The sequence below is a fragment of the Geotrypetes seraphini genome, chromosome 3 (genome assembly GCF_902459505.1).
Source record: "Geotrypetes seraphini chromosome 3, aGeoSer1.1, whole genome shotgun sequence".
Lineage (NCBI taxonomy): Eukaryota > Metazoa > Chordata > Amphibia > Gymnophiona > Dermophiidae > Geotrypetes > Geotrypetes seraphini.
In genome coordinates this window covers 64,639,630-64,658,740 of record NC_047086.1, presented here as the reverse complement: position 1 = coordinate 64,658,740, position 19,111 = coordinate 64,639,630, and the positions used below count along the sequence as shown (strand labels likewise).

The following is a 19,111-nucleotide window of genomic DNA, read 5'->3' as shown; positions in this document are numbered from 1 at the left end:
AGCACATTAAAAAGTGCAGAGAAACTGTTTTGATGCTCCATAATAGAAGTATAGGCTTCTATGAAGTTCAGGAAGATCAAGAATGAACCTGGGTGAACCAAGGCAATCACCAAAGAATTTTCATGCAAAAATGCTGGATGTGGAGACAAACATTTATTCCCTTTAGATTCAGAAGGGGCAGAAAAATTCTCCCTTGTTTGGAACCATAAAATAAATAGACCATTGCTCTAGCCCATTTTCTGCTTTTGGAATGGGTTCAATCCTTCTAGTCTAAGATACTGAAGAGTATGAGTTACTGTTTGGCAATTTAGCTCTAAACCAATAGGAGACACAAAAAAGGAGCAGGAACTGGGCAGGCGAGTTCTAGAGATTACTCTTTCTTGATTACCTCCAGAACCCACTGATCTAAAGTGATGCAGACCCCCAACCCTCTGAAAAGGAAGAAGAACCTGCCTTAAACTGGAACTATAAAGAGGCCCAGAGAGTCTTCATTCTGCAGGCCTAGCAACCTTTGCCCCACCAAGAGGAGCCCAAGTCATCAAACTTTTTGGAGGCCACAAAGCACAGTTACTTACCGTAACAGGTGTTATCCAGGGACAGCAGGCAGATATTCTTGACTGATGGGTGACGGCACTGACGGAACCCTGGTACGGACAATTTTAGAGTGATTGCACTCTAAGAACTTGGAAAGTTATAGCAGGCCGCACCGCGCACGCGCGGGCGGGCGCGCAGTCCCCAGTTAGGATAAGCCAGCTAAGAAGCCAACCCGGGGAGGTGGGTGGGACGCAAGAATATCTGCCTGCTGTCCCTGGATAACACCTGTTACGGTAAGTAACTGTGCTTTATCCCAGGACAAGCAGGCAGCATATTCTTGACTGATGGGTGACCTCCAAGCTAACAAAAAGAGGGATGGTGGGAAGGTTGGCCATTAGGAAAACAAATTTTGCAAAACAGATTGGCCGAAGTGACCATCCCGTCTGGAGAATGCGTCCAGACAATAGTGAGATGTAAAAGTATGAACTGAGGACCAAGTGGCAGCCTTGCAGATTTCCTCAATAGGAGTGGAACGGAGGAAAGCTACAGATGCTGCCATAGCTCTAATTCTATGGGCCGTGACAGAACCTTCCAGAGTCAGTCCGGTCTGAGCATAACAGAAAGAAATACACGCTGCGAGCCAATTGGACAGCGTACGTTTAGAAACAGGATGTCCCAATTTATTCGGATCAAAGGACAGAAAGAGTTGAGGGAATGATCTGTGGGGCTTAGTACGGTCTAAGTAGTAAGCTAAAGCCCGCTTACAGTCCAAAGTATGCAAAGCCTGTTCTCCAGAGTGAGAGTGAGGTTTCGGAAAGAAAACAGGCAGAACAATGGATTGGTTGAGATGGAATTCAGAGACAACCTTAGGGAGAAACTTTGGATGTGTACGCAGAACCACCTTGTCATGATGAAAGACGGTAAAGGGTGGGTCTGCTACTAGTGCATGGAGCTCACTGACCCTACTGGCAGAGGTGAGAGCAATCAGGAAGAGAACCTTCCAAGTGAGAAATTTGAAAGAAGCCATGGCCAAAGGTTCAAACGGAGGTTTCATTAAGGCTCAAAAAACCACGTTAAGATCCCAGATCACAGGAGGAGGTTTAAGAGGTGGTTTCACATTGAAAAGTCCTCGCATGAATCTGGAGACCAAGGGATGAGCTGAAAGGAGTTTCCCATGGACTGGCTCATGAAAAGCAGCAATAGCACTGAGGTGGACTCTGATGGAAGTAGACTTGAGACCAGAATCAGACAAAGAAAGAAGGTAATCCAACACGGTCTCCACAGCAAGGGACGTAGGATTATGATGATGAAGAAGACACCAGGAAGAAAACCGTGTCCACTTCTGATGGTAACATTGCAGAGTGGCCGGTTTCCTGGAGGCATCCAGAACAGAACGAACGGGCAGAGATAAAAGAGTATCATTTGAAGTCAGCCCAAGAGATACCAGGCTGTCAGGTGCAGAGACTGGAGGTTGGGATGCAGAAGGGTCTCCTGATGTTGTGTGAGCAGAAAAGGAAATTGTGGAAGTAGAATAGGTTCCCTGGAACTGAGTTGAAGTAGAAGGGAGAACCAATGTTGCCTGGGCCACCGTGGCGCAATCAGAATCATGGTGGCCTGTTCTCTCTGGAGCTTGAACAAGGTCCTGAGCATGAGAGGCAGAGGAGGGAAAGCATACAGGAAGAGATTGGACCAATCCAGGAGAAATGCATCCGCTGCCAGACGGTGAGGAGAGTAGAGCCTGGAGCAGAAGTGGGGCAGCTGATGATTGTGAGGAGCTGCAAAGAGGTCTATCTGAGGAGTGCCCCACTGAGTGAAGATGGACTGCAGAGTAAAAGGATCGAGTGTCCACTCGTGAGGCTGGAGAATTCTGCTGAGCTTGTCCGCTAAGGAATTCTGTTCTCCCTGAATGTAGATAGCTTTTAGGAATAGGTGGTGATCTGTGGCCCAAGCCCAAATCTTCTGGGCTTCCTGGCACAAGAGGCGAGAGCCCGTCCCACCCTGCTTGTTGATGTAGTACATCGCAACTTGATTGTCTGTGCACAGTAGAAGGACCTGAGGAAAGAGAAGATGCTGGAAGGCCTTGAGGGCATAAAACATCGCTCTGAGTTCCAGGAAGTTGATGTGATGTTTCATTTCCTGGGCTGTCCAAAGTCTTTGAGTTTGGAATTCGTTCAAATGAGCTCCCCAGGCATAAGGGGAGGCGTCGGTGGTGATGACAAGTTGATGAGGAGGTAGATGGAACAAAAGACCTCTGGAGAGATTTGAGGATATCAACCACCATTGTAGAGACTGATGAAGAGAGGATGTCACAGATATGTGTCGTGAGCAAGGATCCGTCGCTTGGGACCACTGGGTCGCTAGGGTCCATTGAGGAGTGCGTAGGTGGAGACATGCGAAGGGTGTGACATGAACTGTGGAGGCCATGTGACCCAAGAGTATCATCATTTGCTTGGCAGAGATGGAACGTTGATGAAGCACCTGCTGACACAGAGATTGGAGAGTGTGAAGACGGTTGGACGGCAGAAAAGCTCTCATGAGGACTGTGTCCAGCACCGCCCCAATGAATTGAAGTCTCTGAGTGGGGATAATATGAGATTTGGGTAGATTGATCTCGAACCCCAGAAGTTGTAGAAACATGATGGTCTGGTTGGTGGCCTGGAGTACTATCTGAGAAGAATTGGCCTTTATCAACCAATCGTCCAGGTAAGGAAACACCTGAAGGTGGTGGGAACATAGAAAGGCGGCCACCACAATCAGACATTTGGTGAACACTCTTGGAGAGGAGGCCAGACCGAAGGGTAGCACCTTGTATTGGTAATGACAATGGTTGATCATGAAGCGGAGGTACTGTCTGGAGGCCAGATTGACCGGTATGTGAGTGTATGCTTCTTTGAGATCTAGGGAACATAGCCAGTCGCCTTGATTGAGAAGAGGATAAAGAGTAGCTAGAGAAAGCATCTTGAATTTCTCTTTTACCAAGCATTTGTTGAGATCGCGAAGATCTAAAATGGGTCTGAGATCTCCTGTCTTTTTGGGAACTAGAAAGTAACGGGAGTAAAATCCCTGCCCCTTTTGATCCAGAGGAACCTCCTCTATGGCATTCAGAAGGAGGGATTGAACCTCTTGAAGAAGGAGCAAAGACTGAGAAGTGTTCAAAGCAGACTCTCTTGGCAGACTTTGGGCAGGAAGAGTCTGGAAATTGAGAGAGTAGCCGTGGCGGATGATGTTGAGGACCCACTGATCAGAGGTGATGATTTCCCAACGGCTTATGAAATGAGTAAGGCGTCCTCCTATGGGCTGCTGAAGATGGGCAGAAGGAGGGAGACTGGCTATATCCTGGAGAACCAAGTCAAAAGGGTTGAGTTGATTTCTGTGAAGGGGGAGGTTTCACCTGCTGTTGCTGCTGTGCTGGTCTAGCAGCTAGCCTCTGTTGTTGCCTCTGACGCCTGGGTTGCTGCTGGGTCTGAGGTAAAGGACGAGCCACAAATCTACGTTGATAGGCCGATTGTTGGCGAAAAGGCCTAGTAGGTGGGGGTCTTCTTCTTTGTCTTAAGGAGAGTGTCCCATCGAGTCTCATGAGCTGAGAGTTTCTGAGTAGTGGAATCCATGGATTCTCCAAACAACTCATCCCCCAAACAAGGTGCATTGGCCAGTCGATCTTGATGATTGACATCGAGTTCTGAAACTCTGAGCCAGGCCAGTCGCCGCATAGCTACCGACATAGCCGTGGCCCTAGAGGTCAGCTCAAAGGTGTCATAGATTGATCTGACCATGAACTTGCGCAGTTGTAAGAGCGATGAAGAAGTTTGGCGAAAGGCAGATTTTTTACGGTCAGGGAGATATTTCTCAAAAGATGACAAAGTCTGAATGAGATGCTTAAGGTAAAAAGAAAAATGGAAAGCATAGTTCCCTGATCTATTTGCTAGCATCGCATTTTGATACAACCTCTTGCCAAACTTATCCATGGCCTTACCTTCTCTGCCAGGAGGGACAGAAGCGTATACACTAGCCCCCGTGGATTTCTTTAAAGTAGATTCCACCAGTAAGGACTCATGGGGGAGTTGCGGCTTGTCAAAGCCTGGAATAGGTATGACCTTATATAAGGAGTCCAGTTTGCGGGGAGCTCCTGGGATGGTCAAGGGTGTCTCTAGATTTTTGTAAAATGTCTTTCTTAATATGTCATGGAGAGGCAGTTTGAGAAATTCCCTTGGAGGCTGGTCAAAATCCAGAGCATCAAGAAATGCCTTGGATTTTTTGGATTCAGCCTCCAAGGAAATAGAGAGAGATTCATACATCTCTTTGAGAAAAGAGGTAAAAGAAGTTGCATCAGGTTTAGAGGATGGATCCAAAACAGAAGGATCCTCTTCTCCTGATGAACACTCTCCCTCTGAGAGAAGAGGGTCCTCCGAATCGCCCCACAGATCAGGGTCCCGCACTTGAAAACTGCGGTCCCGGGATTCCGGTGTGGAGGGTTCTAGGTGTCGAGCTTTATGCATCGACTTCCCAGACCTCTGTGAAACGGTACCGGGAGATGTTATAGGCTGTGTCGGCACCGATGTTTGAACAGCCTGGTGTAAGGATCTCGGTTCCGGCGCTAAGACTGGCATAGATACCGAGGAAGTGGTATGCATTGGTACCGACAAGGTGGATGCCGACAAAGGAGGCTGCTCCACTGTCGGTACCGGAGGCTCAGACCAGACCGGGACCGGAAGGCTCGGTTTCAGAAGGGCAGGTAACAGCTGCTGTAGTTGTTCTTTAAGCTGTACTTGCAGGACAGCGGCAATGCCCTCGTCCAGTGAAGGCACCGGTACCGCTTTTTTCTTCTGCGGTACCTTGGGTGCCGCTCTACACTCCGAAGAGGAACCCGATGTCGAGGGGCTTACCTCAATCGGAGCGGAGCGCTTCCGCAGGCGCCTCGAGGTCGGCAGGATTGGGCTCGCTGCCACTGAGACCGGAGGGCGCTCCAGCGGGGAAGGCTTCTTAGCCGGCTTACCTGAAGGGTGCGACGCTGGCGCGGTGTCGACGAGGCAGGTGCCGACTGCGTCGGGGTCGAAGTGGGGACCGGTGCCGCCGAATCCGACATCTCGGTACCAAACAATAATCGCTGTTGGATTTGTCGATTTTTTAAAGTTCTCTTTTTAAGAGTGGCACAGCGGGTGCAAGTAGATGCTCGATGGTCAGGACCAAGACACTGTAGACACCAGTTGTGCGGGTCTGTGAGTGAAATTGGTCGAGCGCATCGCTGGCACTTCTTAAACCCGGGTTGAGGGGGCATGAATGTAAAAACGGCTTCAGCCAAATCGAAGGCCGAGGCCTCGATGGTGGCAACAGGCCCCGCTGGGGCGAAACCGAAAAAATGAAAGAAAAACGAATTAAGTTTTTTTTTTTTTTTAACAAAGAAAATAAAATAAAATGAGGGAAACAATATTTCCCAACGAGTTTACGCGAGCGGGAAGGTGAAAATAGAAAAAAGTTTTCAACAGCTGTTGAAACGTGTGTCTTCTTAGCTCCGCGGAAACTAAGAAACTGGGGACCGCGCGCCTCCGTTGGGCGGGAAGGCACTCGCGCGTGCGCGGTGCGGCCTGCTAGAACTTTCCAAGTTCTTAGAGTGCAATCACTCTAAAATTGTCCGTACCGGGGCTCCGTCGGTGCCGTCACCCATCAGTCAAGAATATGCTGCCTGCTTGTCCTGGGATAAAAGGGAGCTTCGGCCCCCGAATTCTGGGAAGGCCCATCACCCTGGAGCACCCCTGTCCAAGGATATGGTGAGAACCTTTTTGTTTCAGCTTGGGAAACTGGCAAAGCTGAGCTTCCCTCGTATCCTTCACTAACTTTTCCAGATCCTCCTAAATAGCAAGCACCCCTTAAAGGGCAGCTGAGTGAGGAACTTCTTAAACACTGTATCTGTAACCCAATGGTATAACCACAGTGGTGGCCACCGACTGGGAGAAAAACTGCACCAATTATAAAGGATATCCGTCAAGAAGGCTGCCATAGATTCCAGCTGAGACCTCTCCCCCCCCCCCCCGGGGACTATGGCAGCTGCTGTAGCCAAAGAAGCATGGCAAAGACCATTTAGCCCCCATAGATACTGGCCTGGACACCAGAGGAGCCAAAGGAAAAGACCAGCTTAAACTGCTGTTCCACTGTTCCACTGCTCAAACAATGTCTTAGTGACTTCATGACCAGAGCATTAACCTTGGGGGGGGGGGAGGTGCATCACCCAATATCAACCTATGCCTTCAAAGGCAAAGGTATACAGGTGGTACAAGGCCCTGGTGGTCCCATCTGGGACTCCCATTCTGGCAGCATCATGCAGGTGAGAGCCTTGCGAAATGGAAAATGCTTTGAGAGGCTGTGCCGACCTGTCCTGACCCTTCTGCTGTAACTTCCTGTTTCCACAAGGGTGGGATGGTCAGAGGCAAAGTTCTGAAGCAGACAGCGAATAAATATTGCTGCTGCAGCCAGGGACCATGAAGACCTAGGGCACCTGGAGGCGGTGGGGGGTCGAGAAAGGGAAAGTTATTGAACTGCAGGCAGGGTGAGGAAGGAAAGTTGCTGGACTATGAATCAGAGGATGGTAGGGAAAGAGGGGTGGATACTTTGTGGGGACTCTGCAAAACAATTAATTTTATGAGCCGTGATTCATTTTTAAAATTGTGACTAATGAAATAGTTAAGTTGTGCTATTCCTCCCCTCCTGGGCCTACCACACAAGCACTGGTGGTCTAGTGGCTAGTTGGTGTAGGAGTGATCTCTTGCCCATGCTATCTCTGTTGTTAAAATAGCTGCCATGACTCCATTTTAACAGGGGAGACAGCATGGGCAAGAGCAACTGGGGTCACTCCTGCCCCAACTAGTCACTAGACCACCAGTGGTTATACAGTAGGCCTAGGGGAGCCCATTCAGTTTGGTGGGGTGGAGAAGTAAGGGTTGTTCCTGTTCGGGAGCTAGGCCTTAGCAGCCAGTTTCTGTTTCAGCTTCAGTCACAGCTGCAGATTCGGTTTTGACTAAATGCATCATCTCTCCTCACTGCCTACATACTTCTGTTTATGAAAAGGGGCAGTGAAAGAGAGAAGAAAGTAGGAGAAGAGGATAAGGAGTTACAGGTAGAGTGAGACTCCTCAAAACTAATTAGGAATATGGGGAATAAAAGTTTCCAGCTGTCATTTTATAAATTGTATTTGTTTATGAGTCTGAACAGCCGCAGCACACATCCAAAGGTAATAACTGAAATAACTCCTTACTTCTTAAGAACTGATTCATCCAGGAGGTCAATTTTATTTTGTACAAGAACTGTGGGGATGTCTCCAACTTCAGCCACCACCTTCTCTTTCCAGCTGGGGATTGCATCAAAAGACTCTCTGTCAATGGTAGAGAATACAAGTACACAAGCTTGTGCCCCTATAAACAAACACAGCATTACTTCTCCAGTGTAGGTAAGTACAAATACTACCTCTACATCGGCAAAACCATAATTTTAAACGTTTCTTTCCTATTCAATGACACAGAGGATTTTTTTGTTTTAAACAGTTCACCAAGTTGAAACAGTTAAGTAGATGCTTATGTCCAGCCTATTTTATCACGACACATAAGCATCTATATATGTTTCTATTTAACACTAGGAGCAAAGCCATGGACTTTTAGACCTGCTCAGAAGCAAGCATAAAGTAAGTGCATACAAGCATATTTTCAATAATTTTTTTATTGGTGATCAAAATAAAGAACATTACAAACTATTAAGGCAAATATAAAAATAACCAGTTCTTATAACTTTGTTGGTATATGGAACGTGAATAAGCATACTTTATAAATATGCATAAGCTGTGATTGCCAGACCCCATCTCTGAAAATGCTTACATATTGGTCATGTAAAAGTTTGTCCATTCTTTTCATTGTTAAGTTCATAACCCCTGGGATAATTTTATGAAGCCCTTTCATGTGCATCCAACACCTCTCATAAAAAGTTAGCCCTACAGGGTACAACAAATACTTCTGAAACTGAAGGAATGACTAAGAAATCAATGGAACAAATATCTTTAACCAACGAAGAAGAAAGATATGCCAATTTTTTCTTTACTTTACTTTTATTGACTGCTGCACCGTCCTGTGACCTTTACATAAACTTGCCCACCTAAAGTTCCTCTCTCATAGAATCTAGCTTCTGCATGTCACAAGTTTGATTAAAACGCATTATCAGGGGTGTCCAACCTTTTGGCTTCCCTAGGCCGCATTGACCGAAAAAAATTTTTCAATGCGCAAACCCTGCAGCAAGACAGAGGAGGGAGCCAGCAAGATGGTAAACATCCGGGGCAACATGCAGCCCTTGGATCGCAGGTTGGACACCCCTGCATTATACCATTCCATAACATACATTCGCTTCCATACCACAAGTTTTGTTAAGGATTCAGTACTGTTTACAATAAGATTTCTAATCAGTGATCATGAATAGTGAGATATAGAGTAAGGGTAAGCTATTGGATCAGGGAAGAAATGAGTCTTTAGCATTTTCCTAAAGTTATAATACTTGTCCAGTTGACTCAGGTGCTGAGGTAGACCATTCAAAACTTTGGGCCCTTGGAATGCGAAGGTTGATTCATGTAATTTCTTTTAGAGTAAGCGCAGAGGTGAAGGGAAGGACAGTTTAAAGTTGAGAAAAGAGTTTGTAACAATGATGTCTGAGACTAGGGCTTTAAAATTATCCCCATAAATGGCCTTATGGACCAGGTATGCAATTTTGTATTGAATCCTTTTCCTTATGGGCTACCAGTGTAGTTCTCTTAAGAGCAAGGTGACTCTCTCAAATTTGCTTCACTGGAAGATTAGACTGGTTGCCATATTTTGGAATAGTTGCAATCTCTCACATTCTTTGTCGGTGACACCACAGTACAAGGAATTACAGTAGTCTAAGTAAGGGATAAGATCACTTTCAATTGCCTCACACTGAAGAAAAATTTCCTAACCAGAGCATTGATCTGGTCAGCAAAGGTAAGATCTAAGTATACAACTACATCTAACACCTTTAATGCTTTCTCGATTTTGAGTTTTTCTCCGGTTACTAGCACCAATTCTGGATAAGGCAAGGAGTTAATAGTTTCTGAACTAGAGGAACTTTGTTTTCAGTTTTTTTGAGTTTGAGAAAGTTCCTATTTGTCCATATACTGAGGTCTTCAACTACCCTTCCTTTATACTGGGTGAAGGCTTCAAAAGGTATCTTTAATAGGGCATAGTAAAAAGATATCTATGTAGGAGAAAATGTGAACTTGTGGATGTGAGAATTTTCCTCCTAGTGCTTGGAGGTATATATTGAATAGGGACAGAGATAGCAGCGAGTCCAGTGGTATGCCACAGAAACCTTTCCAGGCCTGAGACTTCTTGTTGCCCTTCCTTAATTCATATGTTCTGTTTGTTAGGAATTCCACAAACCATTTCATTACCTTACTTACCTAGTTCATTCAGTCTAAAAGGCAGGAGAGAGTGGCCCACTGTATCGAATGTAACTGAGATGTCTAACTGCAGGTACTGATTATTAAACTCAACAGAGCCTGGAAATTCTTTAGAATCACCTAAATAGTATCCAAGCCAAAATATATATAACAACGTAAATAATGAAAGACCATATTTTACTTCTAAGCAAAATAGCCTCTGTACACACGAATCTCAGCTAATGAAAACCGAAATTAAAAGCCATAGTTTTAGGTTTATTTAGGTTTTGATAAACCGCTCATTATAAATCTCAGTGATGTACAATAATTTGGGGAAAAAGAGAAGTTATATAAAAAGCAGGGTAACGAATTAGACATAATACATAATATACATTAGGATAAGACAGTATCGGGAGCAGGGGAGGAACTACAATATTTTGACAGGAAAGAAAGAAAAGGAATGTCACAAAAGGGAAGAGGGTAAGGGCATATAAAGACAAATTAGGCCTAACCTCCTATAGCTATGCAGACAACATCACTATTCTCCTTCCTCTTGATCAACCAGCGCCGTTCATGACAGACACATTACACAGAACATTAGAAACAGTAGCAACATGGATGAAAGAGCACAAACTGAAACTGAATCCTGACAAAACAAAATTCATCCTCCTCGAAAATAACAAAACCCCAACCATAACAAACCTAGTAATAAACTCAATCACATACCCCATTCAACCCACTCTAAAACTTCTGGGAATGCTGATAGCCAGAGGCTGTACTATGCAGCCACAAATCAACAAAACAATACAGAAATCATTTGCAGTCATGAGAAACCTAAGGCAAGTTTGAAAATTCTTCGACAGAAAACAATTCCAGCTCGTGGTCCAGTCTCTAGTCCTGGGTCTTCTAGACTACTGCAACATCCTCTATCTCCCCTGCCCCGTAACCACGATAAAACAACTACAAACAGTACAAAACACAGCTCTGAGACTTATCTACTCACTGAGGAAACACGCCCACATCACAGCGGCTTACCTCGATTCACACTGGCTCCCAATACAAGCAAGAATATTATTCAAATTCTACTGTCTACTATTTAAAACCATAAACGGAGACTGCCCAGCCTACTTGAACAACCGACTAATCCAAACAACCACAACCAGACATAGGAGAACCCACGTTCCATTCACGCACCCTCCAATCAGAAACATCAAACAAAAAAAAAAAATGTACGATGGCCTCCTGGCCACTCAAGCAGCAAAACTAGACTACCAATTCTCCAATTTACTGATCACGACCCCAGACTACAAAACCTTCAGAAAAGAAATAAAAACCCGGCTTTTCAAGAAATCCTTAAAGACAAACTAACACAGCAAGAATCATCTCAATCCCCAATAGAAACCTGCTCCACTCCATAATACCATGGGAAATGTCCAGGTAACTCCTTATGTAATCTGCCTTGAACAGCAAGGTAATGGCAGAATAGAAATCACTAATGTAATATATCATATCATAGAAATCATTAAATAAAAAGGTTTTGAGATTGGATTTAAATTTAGTTAATGAAGATTTGTGATGAGGTATGCTGGGAGAGCATTCCAAAAAGTGGGAGCCGTTACTGAAAAAATGGTCTTTCGCGTAGTATCATACGTTATATGCCTTGAAGATAGAATAGCTAAAAGATTTTGTTGGCTGGAATGGAGGAGTGTTCTTGTTGGAGTATATGGAATGAGTAATCGATATATAAATCCTGGAGTGTTATTTTGTTTAACTTTAAATATAAGTAGCAAGATTTTGGAAAGTCACTCTGTGTGCCTTATACAATAAAGGCATGACATGATCATATTTTTTGGCATTAAAGAGGAGCTTGACTGCAGTGTTTTGTATAATCTGCAGTCTTTGTAACTCCTTTTGGGTTATTCGTTGATATAACGCATTACAATAGTCTAAATAAGAGGCGATGAAAAAATGAATCAGAATATTAAGGGATGAAGGTTCCAGTAATGACGATACTGATCTAATCATTTGTAATTTGTGAAAATGTTTTTTTCACAGTGGAATCAATTTGTTGATGGCTGATTATCAAGAATAATTCCAAGTAACTTGATGGTATCGACCTTTAGAACTGTGGTATCTCTGAGGTAGAAACATAGAAACACAGAAAAATGACGGCAGATAAGGGCCATAGCCCATCAAGTCTGCCCACTCAACAGACCCACCCCCTAAGTCTGCTCTAGAGCCCCCGCTCTAACTGACCCATCCGTAGAGTGGTGCTATCAGTTCTTCACTTTCATTACAGGCAAACAAGAGCTCTAGATTTTTGAGTGTTTAGAGCAAGTTTGTTATTATGTAACCATGAGCAGATCTTCTCCAGATTCTAACTTTGTGCCACATTTGGAGTGACATCTGATGCCATGTCTCTACAGGGAGGCTAATTCCTAAGGAGCTTACAGACTAAAATTCCTGCTAAATTTTGGCTATCAAAAGCATTTATTTGGAGCATTCTATTTACTATATAATCTGCTATGCAAGATCATAACTGTTGCAATCACATTACAGACACACAAACGAAAATATTAGGCCCCCACCTTTATACTATCTTACAATCCCTTGTGATATAGTGGTGTAAAATCAAGGCAGGAGTGATCCCCCAGTTACTATTGACCATGTCAGCATTACTGTCAAAATGGCTGCAGCGACTTCTTTGGTTTGGCCACAATGTGATTTACTCAACATAAGATCTAATGAACACCTAATAGAAACTAAAAAGATGAGCAGTGTATTACATCAGCCTTACAATATATCTATGGAAGATCTGAAAAAAAGAACACACACAGAGAAATGTTTGAAACACATATAGAAGAAGTTAATAAACTTAAGATGAAAAAAAAAAGTGAAAAATGCTAAAGTTTACAAGCAATGAAAATGATGCTGCATGGTCTTTATACAGAAAACATTTTCATATAAGAAAATTACTTTTGATAATTCATCTGGAAGTTCCTCTAGTGTCATGGGAAATGCAGAAGATCATTTTTCATGTTTGATTCTTTCAATGAAATTTATGCCACTGCATTAGCTTTAAGCTGCTCATGAAAAATAAATTAAAATGACATTATCATGTTTCTAGTTACCTCTGTAATAAGCCTTCGTTATTGCGTCAAATTCTTCCTGACCTGCTGTGTCCCACAGCATCAGTCGGACATCTTCATCATTAAGTCTGAAATCAGTAACAGCCATGTTAGATTACTGGTTAGAGAGCATTTATGTTGCTGTTACAGAAGCACGAGTTGCACCCCTTCACAAAAATCTAGAATAACTTTGTATGTTTTTGATTACCTTAATTTTTCCTTGTTTTACTTTCTATTGTATTTGCACATACCATCAGAAATGATAAGAACAACATCTAAATAATGATTCATTCAATTAACTGTTTGGTATTAGAAAGGGCTTTAAAAACTGTTCTCGTTAATTTCCTTCCTTTGAATTCTACCAGACCAATCCACAATCATTGCTACAATCATTGTCCTACCAGAAAATGTAATCAGAGATAAAATTTTAACAAATTCATTGGGCACTCAATGCTCTCCCCTAACTGGAATCCAAGCAAAACACAGAAATGGTGTACGGACTAATCCTCTCTACTCCCAGAAAAGCTGCAACCTTTTTTCCAACTACCGAATACAAAAAGGATCACATTAATAAAAAGTTACAGTACAAGAATTCATAGGACTTACTGAATTTGCCTTTCTAGGAAATCAACTCCAATTGTTTTCTTGTAGTCTTTGGTGAAAACCCCTTTGCAGTATCGCTGAATCATACTGGACTTTCCCACAGCACCATTGCCAACCACCACCACCTTGATGGCCACTTCCATATCCTCCTCCAACATTCTTGCAGCCAAGTACTGCCAAATGAGAGAACTTCAGAGCTCCTGCCGATTGCTGGATCTTGAATTTATCACCTCAATCTGTAACTAAAGGGAAAAGCAAAGAGAGGTGCATAAGGAGAAATTCACCCTTACGTGATAATTTCCTTTTCTTACTGCTAGACCCATCCAGGATGACTGATTATGTACCCCTATCAGCAGATGAAGACAGAGACTTGATATTTTCAATGATGTCATCAGTGTAATAGATGATGTAGCCAGGAATATTCCCAATATGCTAATAACAAAGGAATTAAAGGAACCTATGTACATGTGGAACACATTAACAACAGAGTAACTCTTTAGAGATTGCAGAATACCAGTGAAAACTTTATATAATGAACAGGATAGTGCAAAATTAAGCTAAGGCCTACCAAGGTTCCATCAACTCTCCTGGAAGATACTAGACTGGTCTAGCAGGTCTAAAGGAAATGAAATGATCAGATAATAGCAAATTTCTCCTTCCTTATCATTCTGCTAGACCAGTTCAGACTGACAGTGTGAACCAAAGCTTTATACCATTGGGTAGAAGGAAGACAAGGCACTTTGCAACACAGTTCTAACAAATACAACATCTCCTTTGGCCTGAGCATCAAATCTTGCAATATTGCCAGTTCAAATGTCCAACTAAGAAGTCACACAAGTTCTAGTTTAATGAGGTATAAGATGTTGGAACCTTTCCAATTTAGGAGGAAACCTATTGCTATAGTCTCCTTAATTCATTAGGAAATAGTCAATTTTATCCCTTTATTTGGTACTATTGCTCAGAAGCAACACATGTTTCTATGGCTCTCATGGGAGATCTGCAACTCCAAATGCCTGTTACTTGGCACCGTTGCCAAGGACCGCATCACTGATCACCTTGATGGACACGGGCTGATGAGGACCAGTCAGCACAGTTTTAGCAAAGGCAGATCGTGTTTGACGAACTTGCTGCATTTCTTTGAGAGAGTAAACAGGCAGATAGACAAGGGCGACCCAGTCGACATTGTATATCTGGATTTTCAGAAGGCATTTGACAAGGTTCCACAAGAACGACTACTTAGGAAAGTTGCGAGCCAAGGAATTGAGGGTGAAATACTCACGTGGATTAAAAACTGGCTGGAGCATAGGAAACGGAGAGTGGGGGTAAATGGACAATACTCGGACTGGAAGAACGTCACCAGTGGGGTGCCACAGGGCTCGGTGCTTGGACCTGTGCTCTTCAACATCTTTATAAATGATCTGGACATTGGTACGATGAGCGAGGTGATTAAATTTGCAGACGATACGAAGTTATTCAGAGTAGTGAAGACACAGGGGGATTGCGAAGATCTGCAACGTGATATAATCAGGCTCAAGGAATGGGCATCAACATGGCAGATGAGGCTCAACGTGGATAAGTGTAAAGTGGTGCATGTAGGTTACAAAATCTCATGCATGAATACAAGATGTCCAGGGCGGTACTTGGAGAGACCTCCCAGGAAAGAGACTTGACAAGTCGATGAAGCCGTCCATGCAATGTGTGGCGGCGGCGAAAAAGGCGAACAGAATGCTAGGAATGATAAAGAACGGGATCACGAACAGATCGGAGAAGGTTATCATGCCGTTGTACCGGGCCATGGTGCGCCCTCACCTGGAGTACTGCGTCCAGCACTGGTCGCCATACATGAAGAAGGACATGGTACTACTCGAAAGGGTCCAGAGAAGAGCGACTAAGATGGTTAAGGGGTTGGAGGAGTTGCCGTACAGTGCAGGCTGTCCAGAGGGCTTACTGACAAGGGATTGGGACTTGTATACTGCCTTTTTTTTTTTTTTGTAGTTATACAACCACTGCTCCAACTAATAGCCAATCTGTCGACCAAATCAGGAAGGATTTTGGAAGACTGGAAAGTGGCGAATGTTACGCCGATCTTCAAGAAACATTCGAGGGGAGATCTGGGAAACTACAGACCTGCGAGTCTGACCTCGGTACCGGGAAAGATGGTAGAGGCACTGATAAAGGACTGGATCAATGATCACCTTGAAGGACACAATCTGATGAGGACCAACCAGCACGGCTTCAGCAAAGGAAGATCTTGTTTGATGAACTTGCTGCACTTCTTCAAGGGAGTAAACAGGCAAATAGACAAGGGTGACCCGGTTGACACTATATATCTGGACTTTCAGAAGGCATTCGACAAGGTCCCATATGAATGACTACTTCAAAAAATTGCAAGCCATGGAATCGAGGGTGAAATACTCATGTGGATTAAAAACTGGTTGGCTGAGACACTCTCCACTTTGATAGTAATTTTTCTGATGACAGCCATCACTAGAACACCCAACTTAGGGAAGTGCCAAGATCCTCCTGTGGAAAAGAATCAAGCCTGCCTATGAGTTTAGTGCCCCAAAGAATCCCACCCAGCAACTTCAATCCACTATTACAATATGGGAGAAGTCACTATGAGACAAGCCAGCTCTGGAAGGTTTGCAGAAATCTTCAAGAATGGATCCCTCTCTCTAGGCTTACCTATGAAAGAGCATCATCACTAGAGAGTCTTCACTCTCCCCTTGGTATAGCTGTCCTCCATTCAAGGAGGCATTTTCCAGGAAAGAATCACCAGTCTCTGCATGGTTTGCACCTCATATGTTCTCCATGAAGGAAATGGGAAAAAGGGGAGTGTTAATTAATCTCCATTCATGATCACAGCCCTCACTAACATCTTGGCCTGCCTGCAAACCCAGGCTGAATTCTCCCTCACCCAAATGGTCTGGAGTAAAACCCTTAAAATCCTTTAGAGCCCTTCTAAAGCAATTGGTTAGCATATGGGGCCCCAGACTGGAATGAGAAAGCCCTGCAGTCCCCAGGGCAACAAGATTCTGAAGTAAACCATGGGAGCCTGCTGCCACACTTCCACAAGCCTGCTGCATCTGGGTCTGTCTGGTATTAATTAAGTGTTATCTAACTACCTGAGCTCTTTCTTTTTGTTTCCTTTTAAACTTGAAACATGCAGGAAAAGCTGACTGAACAAAATTACATCATCCCCACCAGACAAAGTCCCTTAGGGTCACCACTGGCTTGCCTCAAAAGTGAAGGCTAACGTTTGGGGCCCTAGAGGGAAAGACACCTATACAACATACCAGACTGTGGACCAGTCACTAGAAGCAATGCCTAGGCCAAGGCTCAACCTTAAAGGTTGCAGGCTATGGATTGTACCCTAGGGAGGAATGTCTGTTTAAAAGAAATTCTGCTGCACAATGAACCTGCATCATCTACGGCAGGCAGAGAAATATAGGGAATATTCCTGGCTGCCACTTGTTACACTGATGATGTTACTGTCTTCAAGTCTGCCTCCATCTGCTTTTAGTATCATAGTCCTCCAGTCTAGTATGATAAGGAACGGCTTATCAGTATTTGTAAAATGCATAATTGCACGTTTCCATGTACATAAACCATCACTGCACTCCTTAAAATAGCAGCCCAAAGCAGAAAAACTAACAATGAATATTATAAAACCCAATGGTGCATGGAAACAAAAATATGTGGAACTATGACAGTTATTTTCATCCTCTAGTTGCCAGTGAGTCAGCAATGACATACAGAATTCACCAGAGAATTTACAGTATGTGCTTCATACCTAATTGGGTTGGTCGCTCCGGGAGACCCAAAGGTAGGAAAGGGTAAGGATTAGACTTGCATTTTCACATGCAATGGTTTTTGATAGTATAAATGAATAATGTGTTATGACACTGCGACTCTGAAAACTCAATTTCTATATTTGAATGTGTTAAACAAGCAGGTGCACTCAAACTCAAATTTATTATTTTTATTATACTGTAAATTCTCCACAACAGCGATGATAGTAAGCTCCTGCTTCACTCTTCTGTTAGGTGGGATAATTGCCTTATACGGTAATACCAGAGAGTTTATGTGCTTGTCATATGATTAAAGAACTGAGAGAATCATGAGGGAGGGGGGCATCTATTCTCTATACAAGATAAATTAAAAACTCAACAAATGGGGGGGGGGAGGAAGAAATCTCTGCAAGGCAGAATCCTCTTGTTGCATACATTAGAACAGTGGTCTCAAACTCAAACCCTTTGCAGGGCCACATTTTGGATTTGTAGGTACTTGGAAGGCCTCAGAAAAAACAGTTAATGTCTTATTAAAGAAATGACAATTTTACATGTGGTAAAACGCTTTATAGTTTATAAATCTTTCCTTTTAGCTAAGTCTTAATAATACCATTGTAATTTATAGCTAAAGAGACATATGATTAAGAAACTGTTTTATTTTACTTTTGTGATTATAATAAACATATCGAGGGCCTCAAAATAGTGCCTGGTGGACCGCGAGTTTGAGACCACTGCATTAGAACATGGCTCAACAGCTACCGGAGGGCTAGGTTATAATGATGCTTAAAAATTCTACTCTGGCTCCTGTGATTTTATAACCCCAGCATTTTTTTCTTCTTTGGCAAAGCTGCCCCACAAACTGTCTTTCCCAGCTCTGCACGCTTGTTTTTTCTCTCTATAAAACTTGAGTGGTGTGGTATAGTATAGGAAGTTTAGGAAGTTTCATGGTTTCAGGTTTCCTCAGACCACAATCAGGAAGCTAGCTTAATTCACAAAGTAAGTACCAGAACACCCTGCACTTTAGAAATTATATTTAGACAAAATTCAGCTTTCAAAAATGCAGTGCTTTGCTAATTTTTTTTACATTCTTATATGCTTTAATTTAAATACTTTGCTGTCTAAAAATTACAATTCAAAATGCAATAAAAATAAGTTTATTTCACTGATCTATAAAACATACTTTCAACTGAAAGAACAAATAAAATATTGAAAAAAATAAAAGAAGAACCTAAAAGGAGGGTATAACTCTTTACATCCTTTCACTAAAAACTTGCTGGAAGTTCCTTTGGGAACAGCCACGAGTTGTTTAAGATAAGCGTCCTAATAACTTTGCATTAGTGCTGCTCGATTCAGGGGAAAAAAAATTTAGGATATGATTTAGACCACTGAATTAATTTTTCGATTTGATTCACTTTTCCTGCTCAATCGGGCAATGTGTGGCAGTGGCCAAAAAAGCAAACAAGATGCTAGGAATTATTAGAAAAGGAATATTATAATGCCTCTGTCTTTGACCTAAGGGCCACCGCATGAGCGGACTGCTGGGCACGATGGACCACTGGTCTAACCCAGCAGTGGCAATTCTTATGTTCTTATGTATTGCTCAATGGTGCAACCTCACCTTGAGTATAGTG

At 43.2% G+C, this 19,111-nt stretch overlaps 1 protein-coding gene across 2 annotated transcripts in view; it reads right to left on the bottom strand.

Annotated features, from left to right (window-relative positions):
* The window catches only part of RAB23 (RAB23, member RAS oncogene family), a 50,989-nt gene that overhangs the window by 23,649 nt on the left and 8,229 nt on the right, over positions 1 to 19,111 (bottom strand). For both annotated transcript variants that reach the window (XM_033936566.1, XM_033936565.1), the window contains exons 2-4: positions 13,693 to 13,931; positions 13,090 to 13,175; positions 7,781 to 7,937 (exon numbers count right to left, since the gene is read on the bottom strand). In XM_033936566.1, coding sequence (XP_033792457.1) covers positions 7,781 to 7,937; positions 13,090 to 13,175; positions 13,693 to 13,847 — 398 coding nt within the window. In that variant the 5' untranslated portion in view covers positions 13,848 to 13,931. The remainder of the gene's footprint in view (positions 1 to 7,780; positions 7,938 to 13,089; positions 13,176 to 13,692; positions 13,932 to 19,111) is intronic.